This window comes from Trichomonas vaginalis, chromosome I (genome assembly GCF_026262505.1).
Source record: "Trichomonas vaginalis G3 chromosome I, whole genome shotgun sequence".
Taxonomy (NCBI): Eukaryota; Parabasalia; order Trichomonadida; family Trichomonadidae; genus Trichomonas; species Trichomonas vaginalis.
Window position 1 is genome coordinate 17,588,864 of NC_067203.1, and position 21,399 is coordinate 17,610,262.

Genomic DNA, 21,399 nt, shown 5'->3' on the forward strand with positions numbered 1-21,399 from the left:
ATTTTTACATTTTTCAATTTTTTTTGGAAAAATGAGGTTAAAATTATAAAAGATTCAAAATTAATATAGAAACAAAGCAATTTTATTGTATTCTAAATATGCAAATGTTTTTAATTTTTGTTATTCTATAATTTTCCCCTAAAATATATCAATTATATATCAGAATCAAATAATTTTTTTGAATTGATATTTAAAAGAAGCTAATTTTCCAAAATTTTAAATCAATCATTGTTTTTCATCAATTACAATATATATTTCTTGATAGAGCATTAAATACAACATTCGTTTAAAAAATATTCCGAGTGTTTACAAAATTTTGAATTAATTTGAGATATTTACACGTAATGATTTTGAGACAAAAGGCGAGGAAGTTCCCCGTCAGATGACTCAGCCTCATGCGGGAATTATATATAATCAAGCGAAAGCAGGGCTTACATCAAATTCGAATGACATAGCATCGAAGGTTTATGATGCGTCTAAAGACACAAGATATTTCCAATTACAAAAAGAAAGATCAAAAAATTGTGATGCAACCGTTAGCAAGATTAAAGAGAAATTACGTTCTACTGGAGCAGCAGAAATGGACTTTGCAGCTTACCAAGTCGAAGCTTTTATAAAATCTATCGAATCTAAAAGATCTTACGAAACAACTTACATGCATTGCGATTTAGATTCATTTTTCGCATCAGTTGAAGCATTACTTGATCCATCACTCAAAGGAACAGCTTTTGCAGTCGGCGGATCCGTCAAAAGAGGAATTATTTCTACATCTTCTTACGAAGCACGAAAATATGGCGTTAGATCAGGTATGGCAGTTTTCGTTGCTATGAAACTTTGTCCTCATCTAAATGTTGTTCATTACAACCATGGCGACAAATATATGAATTTTTCTAAGCAAGTTCAAGAAGTTTTCAAGAAATACGATCCAGAATTTGTCAGTTTTGGATGTGATGAAGCTACACTCGATATTACACCACTTTTAAACGATAATTTACACTCAGATCAATTAGCTAAGCAAATACAGCAAGAAGTCTTCGATAAGACGAAGCTTACAGTTTCCATAGGTGTTGCACATACTCCGCAACTCTCAAAGATTGCTTCAGACATTAATAAACCTAATGGAATTTTTATTGTCCCAAAAAACGACGATGACCTTAAATCCTTCCTTCATACACTTCCTGTCAGAAAGATTCCAGGTATCGGTGGCGTAAATGAGCAAATTCTCAAAGGAATCGGAATTGAAACTTGCGGCGACATTTTATTGAAGAAAGCAGAGATTTGGCTGACCATGTCTCATAAATTCTGCAGATTTGTCTTCTCCGCAGCCGTAGGAGTCCAACCGAGAGAATATGAGAGCGGACCTCAGCAATCTATCTCGAAAGACCGGACAATCGATGCAACAGATGACAAGTGTACGCTCATAGACTTGGTTGAAAGCCTGGCGAGGAAGATTTCGAAGAAAATGAAGAAAATGAGAATTGCTTGCAGAAATGTTGCCGTGAAGTTCAAAGATATTAACTTCAAGGTGATATCTAAGTCGTATACATTCGATTACGATACTTCTGACGAAAGCGATTTAGTAAATGCGAGTTTGAAGTTATTATTAGAGGAAAGACAAGAGAGATCAATAAAACTGAGGCTAGTCGGTGTCAAAGCAACTAATTTGACATCTCCAGGCGATAAAAAACAGTCATCAATTAAAAAATTCCTCCAGGAAAAAACTGAATCATCTTCTCCGAAAAAAATTGATGTAAAAATTGAAAAGAAGAAAAGTGACATCCTATCGTTCTTTGCAAAGATGAATGAAGAAAACGAGAAAGAAGATAAAACTAAGAAGAAGAAACCATTGCAGATAGCTATTCATATGAACAAGTCAAAACCAAAGAAAAATTTCATCCAAAAAAGTAAACCACAGAAGGTTTTGATTTCTTGGAACTTATAAATTTGTTTGTTTGTGCTTTTAATAAAAGATTGTTTATGAATTAAAAAAGATTCCAAATATTTTTTTAATATATTTTAATCATTACCAGAATTGGATGCATTCAAGCATAAATATAATTGATGATAACGAGTGTGCATGTTATTTAAAGTCAAACAAACAAATCCCAAAAAAAGGAACTTCATCGATAAAATTTATTAATTTTGATTAAGTTCATAGGTATGAAATGACATAACAGTAGTATTAAACTCGAATGCACGTTTAAAATTATTTTTCTTGTGCAGTTTTGGACTTCGGAAAGCTATATTATAAAAAGTTTTATAAAGCTTTATATAATAAAATTATTATACAATCCAAATATATTAAAAACAATTAAGAATTCTTAACTTTCTAAATTTCATAATTCATGATGAATCAATTCAGGGATACAATTGCTGGATTGCAATCTCTAACTAGTAGCAATTGGAGTTATTCAGTTTTCAAATGGAAAAAGCATCAATACGAAGAATTTTAAAAATTATATATTTGATGATTAATAGCCACAAAAATATAATTAGCTGGATGCAAAAATTAGATTTTTAATAGTCAAACAAAAACAAAATGATATGAATTATTTGATATCTCAAAAATGGTTAACTTTACTTAAATCAAGTAATTTGACATAATTTATCTTATGACCAATTATGTTCAAATATTTAAATTGAGAAATACTCATTATTCATGAATTTTTGGAACCAAACTCGTTGGTTTTTATATTTTATGACTTAATTATTAAAGAAGTATAAACTTGAATTGTTTAATTATGTTAAAGTTTGTTTAAATTTAGTAAAAACCTATTTTTCAAAATTCAAAAAATGTGATTAGAAATGCAAACACGAAATAACCGCCAAATTGAGAAGTTTACATGAAATTTGAATAGGGTACTCCTCTCAATACATGATCGTCTCAATTATTGATAGGATGAATATTGCTAAATGTAGTTTTTTGAAAAAGAATGGTTCTTGTAATATGAAAGTCTCCATTTTGATGAATTCTGTGAAGTTGAAAAATCTCTTACACTTCAAATTTAGCAGGATATTTCAAACGACAAAGAAATATTTAATCACAAGGATTAAATATTCAAGCTTTGATATATCATTAACTCATTTAAAGTGAATTTTCATGTCCAAGCTTTTGAAACCCAGTTTTTGCAATTAATATAAGAAAAAATTGCGTTTCAAAAGTTCGAACATAAAAATCAGAGTAGTATTCACACTCAATAACTCTAATAAATCAATATAAAGATACATAGGACAATGTATAGGAAAAATTAAAATCATCAAAACAATTTCAACAGAAAGTATGAGTATATATGAGAAATGTATGAAATATGAGGAGATATAGAATGAAAATACTATAGATAGCAACAAAAAATCGGCCAGAAGTAACCCAGATTTTGAAATAGGTTTTCTACGACAAAAAAATTGGCCAGAAGTGTCCTAGAAAACGAAAAATGTATTCCATTTTGCAAAAACTGGGTGCCTTCAGTTCCATTTGGACAACGGCAACAAAAAAAATTGCAAAAGTGAAATCAGACGCCTTCGCCAAGGAAATCGGAAGCATCTATGAATGCTTCGATTCCTTGGTGGTCCAAATTGCTCAGGTCCACCCTGAGCGAATTTTCACATTCACAATGTGGACTTCAAGGAACCGAAGGCGTGCTCGCTGAAGATGCCTTGCTATGACAATCTCATGGACCAAAAGGAATATGTAAAAGCCCAAGAGCGAGGTCAAAATTCCAAAGACCAAGTAAAAGGACACGGACGATGCGAATCCAGCCTTGTATGGTCTTTGTAAGTTAGTGAGTAAAGACAATGATACCTGAATACTCCCTACGCAAAGTACTCCTTAGCTTCGGAGTACTGGCCCGGTCACTCGGCAAAAGTTTGCGCGCCAATTGAACCACTGGATTAGAGCGGATCATGGACCTATCTATTGTATAAGTCTTCAAAAATAAAAGTGCATCGCAGCAATCTTTTGTATGCTGAGCGATAGGAAGTATTAGATGGCTTGTATCGTCGCCGATAGGGGAGTAATCAGATATCATGCCGAGAACTGATGTAATAAAAGAAAGTTTCACTAACACATAAAAACATCTAAATATTTGGCTTCATGGATAGGATTGACATCGAATGCGAACAAGTCATCTGAATCTAGGGCAACGGACTGGAGGATCTGATCTATGGCAATGTCTATTGGGGATTTTTGGTCAATTATAGGTTCGGAGGTGGGAGATTGAGCTTCTGGGATCTCGGGACTTGTGGAATCGGCATCTTTGGATATCTTCTTTATGGCGGACCTTGTAACCATCTCTGTCTTTCTTTGGTGGAAGGAATCCAACATTTCTATGAAACTGGAAGCAATGGAGGACTCTGGGAAATCTGGGGAAACAAGAGATTTGTCCTTAATACAATTAAGAACTAATCTAGCATTGGAACGTAAAAATGTTAAAAATTCTGGTGTTGAGATGAAATGTGAGTATTCATACCAGTTTCTATACATAAAGATGACAAAATCTCTATTGGATAGTATACCTTCAAATGAATCGAAGTTTGTACAAAACCAGAACAATCCAGGTTTTGTACTGAAGCACTCTCTAAAGAACAACCAGTTCTTAGAGAGATACTCAAGAGAACCTTCTCTGGTACGCCAATCCTTACGGATTGTATGCGTTTTAAGCTCAATTGCAATAATCTTAACAAGAATGACAAGAAAATCGCGTCTGAGGTTCTTAGAGAAGATCTTGAGAGCTTTCTTAACTGATTCAATAGAGTTGTCGACTTGAATGCACTCGCAGTTCATCATATAAAAAATTGAATGACAGGAGACATAAAGGGGTATTTTCAAAGGGTAAAATTTCAATTAATTTATTTCAATCACTCACAAAATTTGAGAACTATTTCGACCATTTTTTCTAAGAAATTTATTGAATCATTATTATCTAATCTTGAATTAAGGTGATAGAGGCGCTAAAATGATCAAAATTTTTGTAAAGGTTCATAAACCTGTCAAAGGAGACACGAATCGATATTTTAATGACAAAAATATCATATTCACTAAATACGAGATATTTTAATGCTGTATTGTTGTAAACAGAAATTCATCAAAAGTGACACCTCAGAAAAGCTAAAATATTGAATTTTTGGAACTTTTGATAGAGCACGTTTTTAAATATTAATTAAAGTAAATGTATATTTTGTAAAGATTCTTTTAAATAAAAAATAAAATTTTGAAGAAGAACACAAAATCTTCTGAAAAATAATATCACATAAACTCATATTATTTTCTAATATATAACTATTTTATATAAAAATCAAATTCAATGATCTTAAAAGCGAAGGATAAACCTCAAAATTTACGAATATAATGAGTGGGAATATAATGCTTATCTATCATAAAACCATATGAAATATTAATTTTTGCTTTACGCCTAATTTTTGACGACAATTAGCAAAAAATGTTAAATGTTAACACTCAGTCCATTTGAATATGAAAAATAAAATTGACTTTGATTAAATGTTTTTATTTATCATGCAATTCTTCTTGCGACCAAAGATTTGAATAAAAGTTCAAAAAATAAGATAGCTTAAAAAATAATATACGGTAGTGTTTACTAATAGATGAATAGTATATAAATTCTATTAAAATGGATTTGATCCAAAAAAATATAAAATTTGATCATAAATAAAATCGTTTTAAATTACTTCTTCATTTAAATTATAACAATTATTTTTGGTTTTATATTTTTTTGGATCAAATCCATTTTAATAGAATTTATATACTATTCATCTATTAGTAAACACTACCGTATATTATTTTTTAAGCTATCTTATTTTTTGAACTTTTATTCAAATCTTTGGTCGCAAGAAGAATTGCATGATAAATAAAAACATTTAATCAAAGTCAATTTTATTTTTCATATTCAAATGGACTGAGTGTTAACATTTAACATTTTTTGCTAATTGTCGTCAAAAATTAGGCGTAAAGCAAAAATTAATATTTCATATGGTTTTATGATAGATAAGCATTATATTCCCACTCATTATATTCGTAAATTTTGAGGTTTATCCTTCGCTTTTAAGATCATTGAATTTGATTTTTATATAAAATAGTTATATATTAGAAAATAATATGAGTTTATGTGATATTATTTTTCAGAAGATTTCATTCTATATGCCTATGAAAAGTACTCTCAAAACTAACTTTTCCTAATTATAATTAAATCTAGAATATTGTATTATGCTTAGTATTATTTCATTTTTCTCATTCAATTTAGAATTTACAAATGTCAAAAAATTGAGAGCTGTCACTTTTGATGAATTTCTGTTTATTACAGTATTCGCATTCTTGAACGCTAATCAATGAAATTTCATTTGAAATGACAATAGATTACGAATTTTAAGTCCCTGCGCAATCATTTATATACAAGATATCAACCATTTGATAACTACTTACCTTGGATTTCTCTTTTCGATTTGTGTTCGTGAATATGAAAACGTATCTAATGTTATTTTGTTATCTATTTATTATATTCATGATAAACTTAATCTGAAATGCACAAATTTAGTATGAAAATTTTACAAAACTATATGTTTACATAAAGATTTTGATCATCACCATGAATTTTTCATTGTTTTCAAGTTTTGCACATTTAGCATAGATCATGAAAGGTCTTTGTTATTTTGGAATCGTAGCCCTTTTCTTAATGTTTTTCCTCTTTTGAATTAATTTCCAAACATAATATAATTGTCAAATGGCTATAATTCGATAATGAATATTATTGTATCTATGTAGAAATTTCATTATTAACTCTGTATTGCTATAGAATAGGAAGTTATTCGGATTTATTTTCGATTCTCATCAATTATGAAATATTGATATACAAAAACAATGCCAAAATCGTATATAGCATTACTCATAACAGCTTAACTACAAATTTGTTATAATAACGAGAAATAAGTTCACTTAATTTGTGATACATTGTGTTTATACGAAAATATAGGGACCGTAGTCGTAAACAGAAAATATCTTCGATCGTTATAATGATTGCATTCAACAATGAAATTTTAGAAAAATATTGAGTAAACTTTTTCGTAATAATAATTTGGATTTTATTAAGATTGAGTATTCTCTATGTTGTATATAACAATAAACAATTGTCTTATTTGGCATCTTCATTTTCGTAAATAGACTCATCGATCATGAATGTTTCATTGAGAAGGGCGCGAACTTTCTTTACAACATCTGGATCGAATAACATGACTATGTGATGGTACTCAACGCCATCAAGATCACCGTCTTCGCCCCCAGTTTGGAATTCGACTTTGACTGGAGCTTCTTTGTGGAAGAACTCGTCTTCAATGTTCTGGAAGACTAAACCATCTTCCGTCATTGGAACTTTCTTAATCATAATGTAGTGTGTAAAGCGGAATGAAGCACGATCTTCTTCTGTATCAAGATCTTCTGTAGCCCACATGATTTCCTTGAAGAGACCACGCATAAGGTGTGGTGCTAAGCCATCTGGAACACCACGAGCGCGCTCGTTGATGATCCAGCCTGTAGTCTTCAAGTTTTGAGTAAGAACTTGTGTTAAAACTGGGTTACCAAGACCAACAAGCCATTTAATTAATGCATCGAAGCTTGGTAAAACGTCTTTGTAAACACCAAGATTGAGGACTGAATTGAAACCAAAGAAGTTATCACCTGGCATACCATTTTCAAGTTGCTCCTTGATTGTGGTACCAACACGGTTTTGGCAAGCAATAGCTCTAGCGACCTCAAGTCTGTTGATTGGAACATATCTTGGCATGAAAGCGCTAATTGTCATAGCATCTGCTGGTACTGGGTCGAAGAAGCCGAATGTGCAGTTAACTTCGCTGAAATCTTCCTCTTCTTCTTCGTTTGCGAGTCTTGGATCAGCAGACATTTTTAATAAAATCCTAAAATCTTCGACTTGTGATATGAAAAGTGTGTCCAAAATTCATAAGTTTAGACATCAACAATTCGGGTTATCCATTGATACTCCTTTGGAACAGCAACAAGCATTTATTATGATATTGCTTATATTATTATATATTTACTTTTTTCTCATATTGGTTCGCATTTTTCTGCTTATATTCTTTAAATATAACATCCACATAGAATTTTATATCTATTTTACTCATTCACAAAGACAAATGCTTATTTAGAATAACAGTGCCGATATTTAGTTTAATAAAATTGATAGTTTTCATATAAATATTGATCTGAGTGAAGAATTTATGAATATACTCATAATAATATCTTAAATTTCAGCTAATAGAACGATGTATAGATTGTTGGCTTAATATTATCTTTCAAAAATTCTTATTCAATAATTATCTGAAGACATCAGAATTCTATTGTAAAATTAGTAAATCTTATGACTCATGAACGAATAAGTTTCTATAATTGATCAAGATGAGTAATTTTGAAAGATATGTCAATAAAAATTCATAAATAAGAATGCATATTATGCGAATATAATGATACATTGTTGCTATATTCCATGTAGAACAAATGGTGCAAAATTTTGTTAGTTCGGCTTTAGAAAATAACTAAACTTCAATTTTATCTCTAGTGTAAGACAAGAAACTTATAAACTAGTGAAGCATTATCATCAAATTGTCTGATAAATCATTAAAGGACATCACTATTCCCTGCAAATATGATGTTCTAATGAAGAGATTCTAGATTTTGTCACTTTTCTACAAAAATTTTGTAAAGTTTTGAAATAAAAAGACACCAATGGCTGAGAATCAAGTTCAGCTTCCACAGTCCATTGCCATCTTTGAATGTGGTGAGAGTCGTAAACCAGTACAATTCACTGCTACTGCCGTTGAAAATGATCACGTTATTGAAGGCAAAGATGATTTATATAATTACGATATAACTCCAATGGAAACTTATGCAACTGGTACAATATTTATTAGAAATAAAAACACAGGAGAAATGAAAGCAATTCCAGTAGAACAATACGTTCAGATTTCTAGATCTCTCTTGATTAAACGTGAAGAAACTACAGTTAGCAAGGGTGTTGTTGGCCTTGTTGAAAACTTTGGTACAAGAGCATCCAAGAGAATTCTCAAACAGCGTCAGAGCGCAGGAAAATAAGTATAGATATATTATATATAGAAATAGAATTAATATTTTGATTAAACTACTTTTGACTTTATCAAAATTTATCACAATTTATCGGTAAAATACATTTATGCAATATTTTATAAGTATATATTGTTTTGTCTTTGGAATAATTATACAAAAACTATCACATAAGCTTATTTACTACATTCTTAACTCTTTTAATATATAGACTTCTCGTCTTTCATTTGATTGAAAATTCTCTTTGGGAATTATCTTGCATAATTGATGTTTTTAGCACTATCTATTCAATGCATATCAATGTCAATGTGTGATATAGTCTAGACTGAATTTATGTTAATTTGATATTATTCATATTGAATTGTGGCAGCAAATAATACATAACCCATAATAGGGATATACCCAGCTATAATCCTTCAAAGTTCTAAAGGGCTTTGATAGGTTCAACATTTTTTCAATTTTCCACTCCACGGATCTGATTTCGAAACGAAAAATTAAATTTATCATACAAAGAACTAATGATTTCCAGAAAATCTATCAATCAGATAGCAATCGTTTTACATGTAAATGAATGAGCATTGCGGTTAGAAGTACGACGACGATATGAAATTGCGGTTTTGACGCTAATCGCAAAATGTTTGGATTCTTTAGCCCAGATCCATCTGTTACTATAACGATTAATGGAAATCCAGGCCTTGAAGCATATAGAGATAAAGTCTTAAAGAATAATCTTCCAACATTTACCGATGGAGATAAAGTTACTGGAAAACTCGAAATCATCCCACCACCAGGCAAAGGCGTTTCACACAAAGGAATTGTTCTTCTCTTGATTGGTGAATTCCGTCGTGCTGATGGTGAACCAATCGGACGCTTCATGACTAAGAAACAAGAATTAGTCCCAGAAGGCGAGCTTAAGATTCCAATCAAGCAAGATTTCACATTTGATAATGTCAAATTCTTATGCTCAACATTCAAAGGAACAGCCGTAAACGTTACATACGCAATTCAAGTCCTTGTTATTCATCGTGTTATAGATTTCAAGGTCGAACAACAATTCCAAGCAATACTTTTCCAAGAACGACCAAAGGATGTTCCAGCTATTCATAATGAAGTCGGTATTAGAAATGTTCTTCACATCGAATTCGTTTTCCCAAGTCCATCAATCGATTGCAAGGAACCTCTTGTTGGCGCCTGCTACTTTATCCTTATTAAATTACGTATTGTTCATATGGCTCTTACATTATATCGCCAAGAAACATTCCAGAGCGATGATGTTTATATAAAGAAGAAGACAGAGCTTAAGACAATTGAAATTATGGATGGAGCTCCTTGCCGTGGTGACCATATTCCAATCAGATTCTTCCTCGGTGAAGCTGACTTATGGCCATTCGAGGACTTCAAGGGTTCTCACCTCAAAGTCGAACACTATGTTAGAGCTGTTCTTACAGATGAAAACGATAAGAAATACTATAAGCGCCTGAAAGTTGAATTTTTACGTTTCAAGCCACAGTAATTTTTCTTTTACTACGTCAGAATAAAATAAGTCTTTTCTTTAGTTCCGATTCTTCCTTTTTTTCTTAATATTTTTCTCCGAACTTTGGATTTATTCAACCAAACTATCCGAAATGGGTTCATGAACTTTATTAAAATCTTTCTATTTAACACAAAAGTTTCAACTTCCACCACATTCTAATTCTATTGCGAAATTTGTTTCGATATAATCCAGATTTCGTAAATTTATATTTATTAATCACATACAATATTTTCAAATTCTTGAATATAATGACTGTAAATGAGATTATAGTAGCAATTTGAATGAGTTTTTACATTCAATCGCTATCCAACGCTAAATAAAATTACAATCGATCATTTCTCATCTTGGATAATACAAATAAGTTCATAATAGCTAGAAATTCTTTGGTTTCTCCGATAATTTTTTTTAATTTTGGAATAAAAGCATTGATTTTTTTTCTGGAAGAAAAAAAAGTCTGTATAAAATAACAATGAATGAATTTCGAGAATAAATGTTTTATAAATTCCGCGGGAGACGTTAACTTTACAAAACTAAACGAGCTTTTCAAATTTTCTTCTGCATGGATTACGACCATAATAATATTCTTATTTCGGTGTCGAAAGTCTATGCAGACGTAAATCAGCAAAAAGGCCCAGAGTGGTATGATCATAAATCATATGAACCACAATGGAATTTACCTGACAATTATTCATTAATCAAAAAAGTCGGCAGAGGAAAATACTCTACAGTTTTCAAAGCAGTTCATAAACGTCGTACAGAATGCGCTATCAAAATTTTAGTTCCATTAGATCCAAAACGTTATTTACGTGAAATTAAAATTTTAACAAACCTCGCAGGACAAAAGAATATCGTTAGACTTCTTGATCTAGTAAAAGATCCAATGACAGGCATTTATTCATTCGTATTTGAGTGGGTTGACTTTTACGATTGGAGATCACTTTATACTTCCTTCACAATCCATGATATCAGACTATACATGTATAAACTTTTGTGCGCGTTAGATACAGCACATTCACTTGGCATTATGCACAGAGATATTAAACCACAAAATATAGCTATTGATAAAGAACACAGAAGGCTCAGGCTTCTCGATTGGGGCCTTGCAGATTTTTATCATCCGAAACAGAAATACAACTCTCACGTTGCTACGAGAGTATTTAAACCACCAGAGCTTCTTATTTGTTATCCTTATTACGATTACTCAATGGACATCTGGTCAGCCGGCTTGACATTCTCAATCATGATGTTCAAGCGAATTGTCATAGAGTGTGGCGAAGATGATCCTGATCAGCTTCTTAAAGTTGCTGATTTGGTCGGCGGAGCTGGCATTCTTAACTATGCAGATAGTCTTGGTGTTGATCTTGACGACTCCACAAGACAACAGCTTGTTAGAAGGCCAGGAACAGGATGGGAAAAGCATCGAGCTAAAGTTGCTCCTGAACTTTGCCCTCCGGATGCTCTGGACCTCCTTAATAGAATGATGACTATCGATCATCGCGAACGCATCACCGCTAGAGATGCAATGAAGCATGCTTTCTTCAAGCCCCTTCTTGATCCTCTTAAAACTCATAAAGTCGAGTAATAAAATCGTGTAATAAACAATATCATTTATATTAATTGATTTGCTTTATATTTATTTCATTTCTAACTATGAAATCTTAATGATATCTTTGCATTAAAGCAATATTAAAGGATTTATGACATGCTTTATGTGTTAAAATTCAATAAAATCCTTATTCTATTATAGAAATCAAACATCTCAGCATACTGTTGGATTTTCAATTTGAAAAATCGCGAATGGTTTGATTTATTCTAATATATTCTGTTACTTCAGTCCATATCCTTCCTATTAAGATAAAATGTTCAAAATTTCATCCCAAATCATACTTTTGTAAACTTCTCAATTAATTACCTGATATTTCAAATTTTATAAATTTATAATTAAGGGTTTCGTTTTGCGAAAAAAACATACAATACGCAATTTCGCTAAAAAAACATTTAGCTAGCAATTTCGACCTTTGACTCCACTCAAGACGTCACTTTTTTAATTTTGCGGTATCATATTTTTGGAAAATCTTTATGAATATTATATAAAAAGTCTCTTTAATATCTATATTTCATATTTTTATCGATTTTAAAAGTTTTTGCGAAAAGTATTCAATTATTTTTGCTATTTGGTCGGGTAAATGTCAGATTTGCGACATTTTCTGATATGATATTCAAAAAAAAAAAAAAAAAAAAAAAAAGGTAGTGGGGCTTCCAGGCACTTCGTGCCTTCTAGCCCTGAAGATGTTTAGGAGAAATGAAGTTTTGAGGACATACATGACTGTGAGTTTTATTTACGACAAGATAGAATATGAGAGAGGTCCTATAAACCGGACAAGTAAGGGTCATATAAACATCTGTCATTTTACTCAGAATTTTACTCAGAATTCAATAAAAATATATTTTAGGGTAGAAGGTTAGATATAACCTCTTTTCTAACCTCTTTTCTAACCTCTTTTCTACCCTCTTGAATTTGTCAAGATTTCTTCGTAAATGTTTTGTCACTTTTCTGTCACTTTTCAGGAAAAAAACATTTTTATTGTATATAAAATGAATTTTACAAAACCACCGTTACCCTTCTTTGGAAATAAGAGTAGATGTAAAGATATTCTATTGAGAGAACTTAAGAAACTACCGAATGGTCTAACATTTGTAGATTTGTTCGGTGGAAGTTTCTATATATCCCATCTGTGCCATACTGTATTTCCTGACTCAAAGATTATATGCAATGACTTCGACAACTATATGAACCGTCTCAAACATATACCAGACACAAACAATATATTGAAAGAGTTAAAAGAAAAGATACCTATAGGTAAGATGGAACGTATACCATTAGATAAGAAAAATATTGTGAGAGAGGTTTTGAAAAAAGCAGAATATATAGACTGGGATAGTATATCTGCTAGACTATTATATAGTGGTGCTATAAGAGTTCATGACATTGAAACACTTATGTCAAAAGTTTTATATCTTAACTATACAAATGTTTTCAAAGAGAACATAGAAAAATATATTGAGGGTATAGAGTTTGTGAGATGTCATTGGACAGAGTTGTATGAAAAATATAAAGACAAGGAAAATGTTTTCTTTATAGTGGACCCGCCGTTCTATAACACATGGGATTTTTCAATACCAAGTAGACTGGACTTTGAGAGACTCTTTAGAAACTTTAGACGTTTTACATAACCATCCATGCTTTTACTTTACATCCGATAAAAGTGGTTTGGAAAGTGTCATGAGATGGTTAGAGGACATACATGACTATGAGTTTAGATACGATAAGATAGAATATGAGAGAGGTCCTATAAACTGGAGAAAGTGTCATAACAAAGAAATTTTACTAGTAAGTAAATGTGGTTTGAAATAGGACTACTTGTTTTAGGTTTTTTCCATTGTGTCATTTACTTATTTGACGTGGCAGAAAGATATAGAGAATATGAAGATGAACCAATGCCAGCAAATGTTCAGCATATGTACTCGTAAGAGATTTTTATCTAATATTAAATGGACGCACAGAACTTAGCGAATGCACAGCAACCTGGACAACCAAACCCAGAGAATATTCAAATGAAGTTAGAATACAAACTGCAATGGCAAACTATGGTCAAGTGCCAACAGATGTACAAATGCAAACTGCCATGTCAAATGACGCTGCGTTAGGTTTGCCACCATGGTATGCAAATATGAGATGAAAGAGTTTTATACAAACCCTGAAGTGGGATATAAACAACTCTATGCAGATGACGCGAACACAGGAGTTGACCCAGAGTATGTTTTCTACAGAGGAGAAACAGAATGTATGAGCTCCAGTTAAAGAATGCTATGGAACTCAACAGGAAACGTAAGAGACTAGGCGGACATTAGATTTTTAATATAGTAAAATGGGTTTCTTTGAAGAATAGGAAACTTCTTTCGAAATGTTGGAAGAGGTATATGGAATGGAATAAAATCTGTCGGAAGAGGAATTTGGAACGGTGTCAAAAATATTGGTAAAAGAGTAGGTCAGTTCGTTGGTATTATACCTAAAGACCCTGAACCAGAAGAACAAGCTCCTGTTATACAACAGCCTGAACCTGCACCACAGTCTAGTTGGCAACCAAATCCAACACCTCAACCGTATTAAAAAATTATATTTTTACCGTTCGATAGTAGTTGTATATGAAACTAAGTTCTAAGTAAAACGCATGGTATAATGGAATTATTCTTTTTCTTCCATCTGTAGTAAACCATACTTGAAAGTCTGAAATACTTCCACTCGGCGGCTCATATAACTTTGTAGGTTTTTCGTAAAAGTCATTTGCCAAGCATAAGAAAGAGTTTTGGGCGCCAGAAAATGAAGCATGAACAATAATAGCAGCTGGGTCGAAAACATCTTTAAATAAATATGGTTCATCTCTTGCATATCGACTGTAAATATTTGCTAAAGGAAGTTCGACTTTCTGATTTAACATTCTTTGCAAATAATACCATGACATTGCAGTGAATTCTGTATATATTTGTTCGTCTTTCTTTGGATTGTCTTCGTAGATTTGAAATGACACTTGTGAATTTTGTTTGTCATATACAATTCTCACATAAAGTGTGCTCTCGGTATTTGCATATTCATCAGCATATTTTGCATAACATGAATTTATTTTATCTTCTATATTTTTTAACGCAGTCTGTAGAGAAGATGAAAGGTCAACTTTATTAGCTCAATTTCTTCCCACATTTTTCGTTTCCCTTCAGATATATAATCTATATGAAACCTTACAATAAATGGAAAACTTTTATCTTCTACAGACACAAACTTCATTCTACGAAAGCCAATAGCTTTTGTGACAGATGGGTCTCTTAGCCATCTTAATGGGTAGTCAAAACGATAGCCTTCATGCTTTACGGTCTCTGTCTCAAACTTTTGACCGACGTTAGTAAAAAGTTCATCTAATGGTTTAGTTGTAGCAACTCTTGAATTTTCTTTTTCTATTGGAAGCATATTTTATCTAGAATAAAAATGTCAAATGAAACAGCGTCTATGAGAGAAATACAACACAACGACAACTCATTATGCAAGCTCTAAATAAGAACACAACAAACTTTTCAAACTATTCTAAGATATCTGAGTCATTGAAAGAAGGAAACTTAAAACTGACATTAAACCCAATGACAGATGAGTTTCTGTTTCAAGACAATAAGAACCATACTGTCTGTATAAATCCAACAAAAAGAACTTTAAACGAGAAACCTATAGATGAACTTTTTTGAAGGCAGATATTGACAACAAAGCTGACAAAGAGTATGTCATTGAAAAAGTTCAAGAAGAACATGACAGAGCAGATGCAACATATGCAACGAAAAGAACATACTCATCCTGAACTAGCAGATAAAACATATGTTGACAATAAAATGTCAAGTGAAGTGACAAGAGCTGACAAAGAATATTCTAAAAAGACTCATACACATACCATTGCAAATATTACAAACTTACAAGAAACCTTAAACAGGAAAAGTGACGTTGGACATACACACGATTTCTTCGCAACTGTTGGTATAGAAAATATTGCAGGAACGGTTGAAGAACCTGATGGAACTGGTGGGATGTATTAAATTGGAAACCTCCTAACTTTCCACAAGGTTTAACATCGGAGGATGACATAACAACGATGAAAGACATTAAATGTAGAAATGTCTATGTCATGGAGGATGAAAACAAAGTTAAATTCACTGCTCAAGATTTATATGATAAAAAAGCTGACAAAACATATGTTAACGATGAGTTAGATAAAAAAGCTGACAAAACATATGTTAACGATGAGTTAGATAAGAAAGCTGACAAACAGAGCTTCAAACGTTAAAGACAGAAATACTTCAAACTTATATCCTATAGGCTCTATTTATACGTCAATGAACTCTACCAAACCAGAAGTAGTACTTGGTTTTGGAACTTGGACTCAAATAGTCGACAGGTTTTTGTATTGTGCAAACTCTTCAAAGGAAACAGGTGGAAGTAAAACGATTTCAGGTGAAAACTTACCTGCGCATAGTCACTACGTAGATTTAAGTACATCTCAAGCAGGTTGGCATAAGCATAAATTTTGGGATTGGCACGCCTTGAAAAAAGGTAAAGGATATGATGTTAAAGACGACGTTCAGTTTGCTATAAATTGTTACTGGAGTGACACTCAGGGAGATGGAAACCATACACATCGCGTTTCAGGATATACGCAAACAACAGGACAAAGTAAAGACTACATGCCACCTTACATGACAGTTTACGCATGGTATAGAATTGCTTAGTCGTCATTTTCAACTTCTTTAGCATATTCGTCAGCAGTTGTCTTATATTTGTTAGGAACTGTCTTTGAAAGTATACCACCTTGAACCTTAACAAGTTTGAAACGAGGTCTGACAATAGTAGTTTTATCTTCTGCTTGCAGTGTGTACATTTTGCCATGTTTGCCTAAAACTTCATAATATTCTCTTGTATACTTTCTTCTATTTTTACGAACACGAATGTGAGTACCTGTCGAGTTCCCATTGTTGTCATAGTCAATAGTATTTTCATATGGGTCGCGTTTAGGTATTTCTATTTTTACTTTGTCACCTTTCTTAAGTTTGAAGCCTGGCATTCTTTCTTGTTTGTCTCTTTTGACTAAACTATTAAATATATAGTCTTTCTCTAAGTCGGGGTTGTTTTTCATTTCTTCGGGGAGTGGTTTCCCAAACCTTTTTGTTTACGGTTATTGTAAATATTTAAAACTTGTCTCATCTTTGCCATGGAAAAGTGTCTATACTTGTCGTCATATGACATTTCATTTGCTTCACACACCTTGTGGTTGGTTTAAGTCTCTTAAGATTTTTATACAACTGTCAATGACACCAAGAGCAGAATGGTTTTGGTCGACAATGAAATATTGGTTTACATTTTTGAAACGCAGATAGTTTTTAATATCATCTGATTTGAAAGAACTTTCACAGTCAGATGTCAGTTTTGTTGGATGGTATTTGTCAACGAATATTGTCAAAGCAGTTTTCACATCTAAAATATTTTTGGACCATAATGGTATGGCTTCACAGTATCTTGTGTTTTGACCGACAAATATTAGCCAGTATGGAGGTCCATCTTCTCTATACCTCGGAATGTTTTCCAAGATATCCATAAACCAAGCATTTGGTGTTGAACTAAAGATTTTTATCATGAGTGCTTTCTTTGTTGCCTTAGAAACATAGGGGTCCTTGTTTGGATTCGTCATTTTTTACCCTATAAGAAATGGTTTATTTGGCGCATTAGCAGGAGTTGCATCTAGATTTTTACCCGCAGTGGGAACAATAGCCAGAGGTGCGTTTGGAATTGGAAGGAAGATTTTGAGTACATTAGGTATACTTAAAGAGAAAGCACAACCTATTATACAAACTGTACAGAAAGGTTGGGAGGTAGCACGAGATGCAACAAATCTTATTCCAAATCTGAAACAAGAGGAAAAGTTCAAGGATGGATGGACAATGTGGAAGAGAAGCAGGAAACTATTATAACAAAGCAAATGACTACTATAACAAGCAGGGCACTATATGGACCAAGGTGAAAGATTCTTTAACAGAGGATATAACCATGCACAACAGTGGGTAAACAACAACCAACCGCAACCGCCTCAAACGTGGGGAATGTAAATTTTTTTACTGAGATGAAATGAATAATACAGCATTGAGACAAATGGGTTCAAGATGGATTTGTCGACTTCCAGCAGTTACACAACCACGTGTTTGTCAAGTTCTTCCTATACCTCAGGAAGTTTTAGACCGACTTAAAAAACCTAAAACCAGTTGAAAACAAACCAAACTAAAATTTTTACTGAGATGAAATGACCGAAGAAGTTGAAACGGTAGATTTGACACCACAAAACAAAAGTTCAGAACCATTGTCAAAACTGTCAAAGAACTTACAGATGAAGAGAAAAATTCAATATAGAAAGTGCCAGGTCTGGAAAAAAACCTAAATAAAGTCACTTTTCATAGAAATGGAACGGCTAGTATCTCAAAAAAGAAACAGACTCTCACAAATAAAATATTGAAGTCTGAAGGAGCTTCGAGACAACAGATGGAAAAGTTTACTTCACTGACCAACAGTTCATTATAGAACATCTCATTGACTTAGAGTCGAAATATTCTAAACTTTACAACAAACACAAAAAGTTGAAAGGAAAACAAAAACAATGGCATATGATATTTATGAAGATGTTGACGACACAACTGTTCCTGCAAGTGAGGTAAAGTCAGAGGAACCGAAAAGTGACGAAAAACCAATAGAAGAAGAAAAACCAAAAACTGAAGATAAACCAAAACCAAAGGTTAGTTTCAATACTAAACCAAGTCAACCTTCATTAGCTGGTATGGGTTGGCGTCAAAGACTTTTGGCAGCGGGTGGTTACGTAAAGTAAAGAAAAAAATTTTTTTATTTTTATAAAAATGCCCCCGTATAGAATGGATAGAAAATCTGCTAGAATAAAAGCAGAGTTAGAAAGATATGGTTGGAAAGTTTCGAAGAATTTTAAATATAGGAAGGGAAGACCCATAAAAGTCTATGACAAATTGTCTGGTCTTCGCTACGAAATGGAATTGGAAACAGCACGCGCAAATTATCCAAACAGACTAGAGAGGTTAGAAGAAGAACGTCTTATGGACATGCCTTTCGATGTTTCTGAACCGCAAGTTGAAGGACACGACGGCTTTGCCAGATTCTATTGGAAACATGACGAACAATTGCATCCTTTGAGAAGGAAAAAAGGAAAAGGTGAAGACAAACATGCTCCCATGGAAAGAACAAGATATGCATATGAAAAGTACCGTGAAGTTAGAAGTCAAATTACATCTGGTCGAACCTTTACAGTAAACTTTGACGAAGGAAAGAACAAAGAAGGCTTCATGGGAGTACTTGCTGCAATTCAAGATGGAAATAAGAAAGGATACAATCTCAGATTGACCATAACAGATTTGGATGGTCACATTTACTATGCACATGGCAATGTCACAACAGCCGCACAACTTCTTGACGCTTTCAAGACTACAAAGAGAGAACAAATGTTTGACTCCGACTCAGACATTTTGAATGCAATTGAAGGAATTGCAAGTGTAAAATTTGAATGGTACCAACCTAACCCTCAAGCAGTCAGACAACATGCTGGATACTTCCCGTTCATAAATAAGTCTGACATTGACTTGACAAGGTATGGAATTTACAATTCAATTGAAACAATTGTCAATGAACCTTGTATTCTTACATGTCTCAGGAACTCTGGTCTTGTTACAGATGAGAAGATGAAGTATCTTGAGTCATGTGTGAAGACAAGGTACATTCTCAGAGGTCAATTGGCAAAAATTGCACCGTTGGCAAATGTCAATATCCGAGTCAGCATACCTACAGCTAAAGGTTCTTCACATGACGACTATGTTGTTGACAAAGACTTACCATGGTTGAAGATTGTAATTGTCCACAACCACTTCATGTTGAACGAAAGTCTTACAAACCCATTGTTCGGAAAAGGCAAGTGCAACATTGTCAGAGCTGTAAACATTCTTTTCGAGAAAGGTTTGTTGGAACCAATTCCAGATGACAAGCTGACAGAAACTTTTGTACCAAAAGACGAAACAAACTTTTCATTGTTAGCAAGACCAAAAGTTGTTCCAGACAAAGTTATAGCACAAAAGAAGTACACTGTTTCAAAAGGAGTTGGATTGTTCGGATACCAACCTGAACCAGAAGAACTTCCAATGAGGTTGCAAGAACTTCAAGATGCTATAAACAAACTTCCATTGAGACATCCAATTGACGTCAAATTGTATTGGAGAGCATCGGAGTTAGGTCAGAAGGTTTTATATGAAACAGGTTGCTTCGACGATGTTTATGAGATAGCAGGCGAAGTTTCTCAGAAGATAAGAGACTCACTTGAATTTCCACGAACTGGACCCATTGGTTGCGACAAGTTCGACTCAGATGAAAAGATATACTATGTCGACCTTAACGCTGCGTACATGAGATTTGTCCAATATATCCCGACTGGAATTCCAAACGAAGACGGTGAGTTCCCAGGAAGGAACTATACAGTTGGAAAAGTCATACAACAACTGTATGATATTAGGAAAGCTTCAAACCCCAAACTTGCAATGACACTCAAATTGCTTATGAATTCGACATGGGGATATTCCATTAAGAAACCTCAAGAGATGAAGAGTAAACACTATGAGAAGGTCGACAACTTTGTTGAAAGGTTCTCCCCTTTTGTTTTGAAATACGAATTTACTCAAGGTCAAGTGGCTTAGTAACCACAGTAAAACCTATTGTCGAACATTGGTCTTACCCTCAGTTCGCAAAGGCAGTCCTTGACAACTACAACAAATTCTTCTCCGAAGTCAAATCGAAAGTGAAGGTTTACTATGAGAACATTGACGCACTCATGACGAACGAAGAAGGATACAACAAACTCATTGAAATGGGTTTAGTCGGTGAAAAGATGGGTCAATTCAAATTGGACAAAATTTTCACCGAAGTTCATGTCCTCTCCAAGCGTAAGTACTGGGGCATACTTGAAGACGGCACAGAAATAAAACATTGCATGAAATAAAAAATTTTTATTCGAATTTGAATCGGACAGGTCGAGTTACACCATTCTTGGTCTCAAACTCATATATAACCTGTTTGTTTGTATTTTCGTCGACTATGGCACGAGACACGAACATTGACCAAACG

At 33.1% G+C, this 21,399-nt stretch overlaps 10 protein-coding genes across 10 annotated transcripts, besides 3 other annotated features; 8 read left to right on the forward strand and 2 right to left on the reverse strand.

The window, feature by feature from the left end:
- Positions 1-368: 368 nt before the first annotated feature.
- Positions 369-1,970, forward strand: TVAGG3_1002870 (DNA repair polymerase UMUC / transferase family member family; the record flags this gene model as incomplete). The annotated part of the gene is made up of 1 exon (XM_001306763.1): positions 383-1,942. The coding sequence occupies one exon, from the start codon at positions 383-385 to the stop codon at positions 1,940-1,942; it is 1,560 nt and encodes a 519-aa protein (XP_001306764.1).
- Positions 1,971-3,431: 1,461 nt separating this feature from the next.
- TVAGG3_1002880 (uncharacterized protein) lies at positions 3,432-3,647 on the forward strand (the record flags this gene model as incomplete). The annotated part of the gene is made up of 1 exon (XM_001306762.1): positions 3,432-3,647. The coding sequence occupies one exon, from the start codon at positions 3,432-3,434 to the stop codon at positions 3,645-3,647; it is 216 nt and encodes a 71-aa protein (XP_001306763.1).
- A 410-nt stretch (positions 3,648-4,057) lies between these two features.
- TVAGG3_1002890 (uncharacterized protein) lies at positions 4,058-4,783 on the reverse strand (the record flags this gene model as incomplete). Its single annotated transcript, XM_001306761.1, has 1 exon — positions 4,058-4,783. One exon carries the CDS (start codon positions 4,781-4,783, stop codon positions 4,058-4,060), a length of 726 nt encoding a protein of 241 aa, XP_001306762.1.
- Positions 4,784-5,062: 279 nt separating this feature from the next.
- Positions 5,063-5,100: a mobile genetic element.
- Positions 5,101-6,274: 1,174 nt separating this feature from the next.
- Positions 6,275-6,311: a mobile genetic element.
- Positions 6,312-7,008: 697 nt separating this feature from the next.
- Positions 7,009-7,936, reverse strand: TVAGG3_1002920 (BRCA2 and CDKN1A interacting protein family; the record flags this gene model as incomplete). The annotated part of the gene is made up of 1 exon (XM_001306760.1): positions 7,140-7,904. The coding sequence occupies one exon, from the start codon at positions 7,902-7,904 to the stop codon at positions 7,140-7,142; it is 765 nt and encodes a 254-aa protein (XP_001306761.1).
- Positions 7,937-8,730: 794 nt separating this feature from the next.
- On the forward strand, positions 8,731-9,192 carry TVAGG3_1002930 (uncharacterized protein; the record flags this gene model as incomplete). The annotated part of the gene is made up of 1 exon (XM_001306759.1): positions 8,744-9,109. One exon carries the CDS (start codon positions 8,744-8,746, stop codon positions 9,107-9,109), a length of 366 nt encoding a protein of 121 aa, XP_001306760.1.
- Positions 9,193-9,731: 539 nt separating this feature from the next.
- Positions 9,732-10,760, forward strand: TVAGG3_1002940 (retrograde transport, endosome to Golgi; the record flags this gene model as incomplete). The annotated part of the gene is made up of 1 exon (XM_001306758.2): positions 9,732-10,610. One exon carries the CDS (start codon positions 9,732-9,734, stop codon positions 10,608-10,610), a length of 879 nt encoding a protein of 292 aa, XP_001306759.1.
- Positions 10,761-11,172: 412 nt separating this feature from the next.
- Positions 11,173-12,231, forward strand: TVAGG3_1002950 (STKc CK2 alpha domain-containing protein; the record flags this gene model as incomplete). The annotated part of the gene is made up of 1 exon (XM_001291799.1): positions 11,191-12,213. The coding sequence occupies one exon, from the start codon at positions 11,191-11,193 to the stop codon at positions 12,211-12,213; it is 1,023 nt and encodes a 340-aa protein (XP_001291800.1).
- Positions 12,232-12,852: 621 nt separating this feature from the next.
- Positions 12,853-21,399: part of a mobile genetic element that runs on past the window's edge.
- Positions 18,869-19,093, forward strand: TVAGG3_1002970 (phage tail repeat-like family; the record flags this gene model as incomplete). The annotated part of the gene is made up of 1 exon (XM_051254338.1): positions 18,869-19,093. One exon carries the CDS (start codon positions 18,869-18,871, stop codon positions 19,091-19,093), a length of 225 nt encoding a protein of 74 aa, XP_051079912.1.
- Positions 19,137-19,515, forward strand: TVAGG3_1002980 (uncharacterized protein; the record flags this gene model as incomplete). The annotated part of the gene is made up of 1 exon (XM_051254339.1): positions 19,137-19,515. A coding segment is annotated over one exon (379 nt), but the record flags the coding sequence as incomplete, so codon positions are not given.
- TVAGG3_1002990 (DNA/RNA polymerases family) lies at positions 19,971-20,883 on the forward strand (the record flags this gene model as incomplete). The annotated part of the gene is made up of 1 exon (XM_051254340.1): positions 19,971-20,883. A coding segment is annotated over one exon (913 nt), but the record flags the coding sequence as incomplete, so codon positions are not given.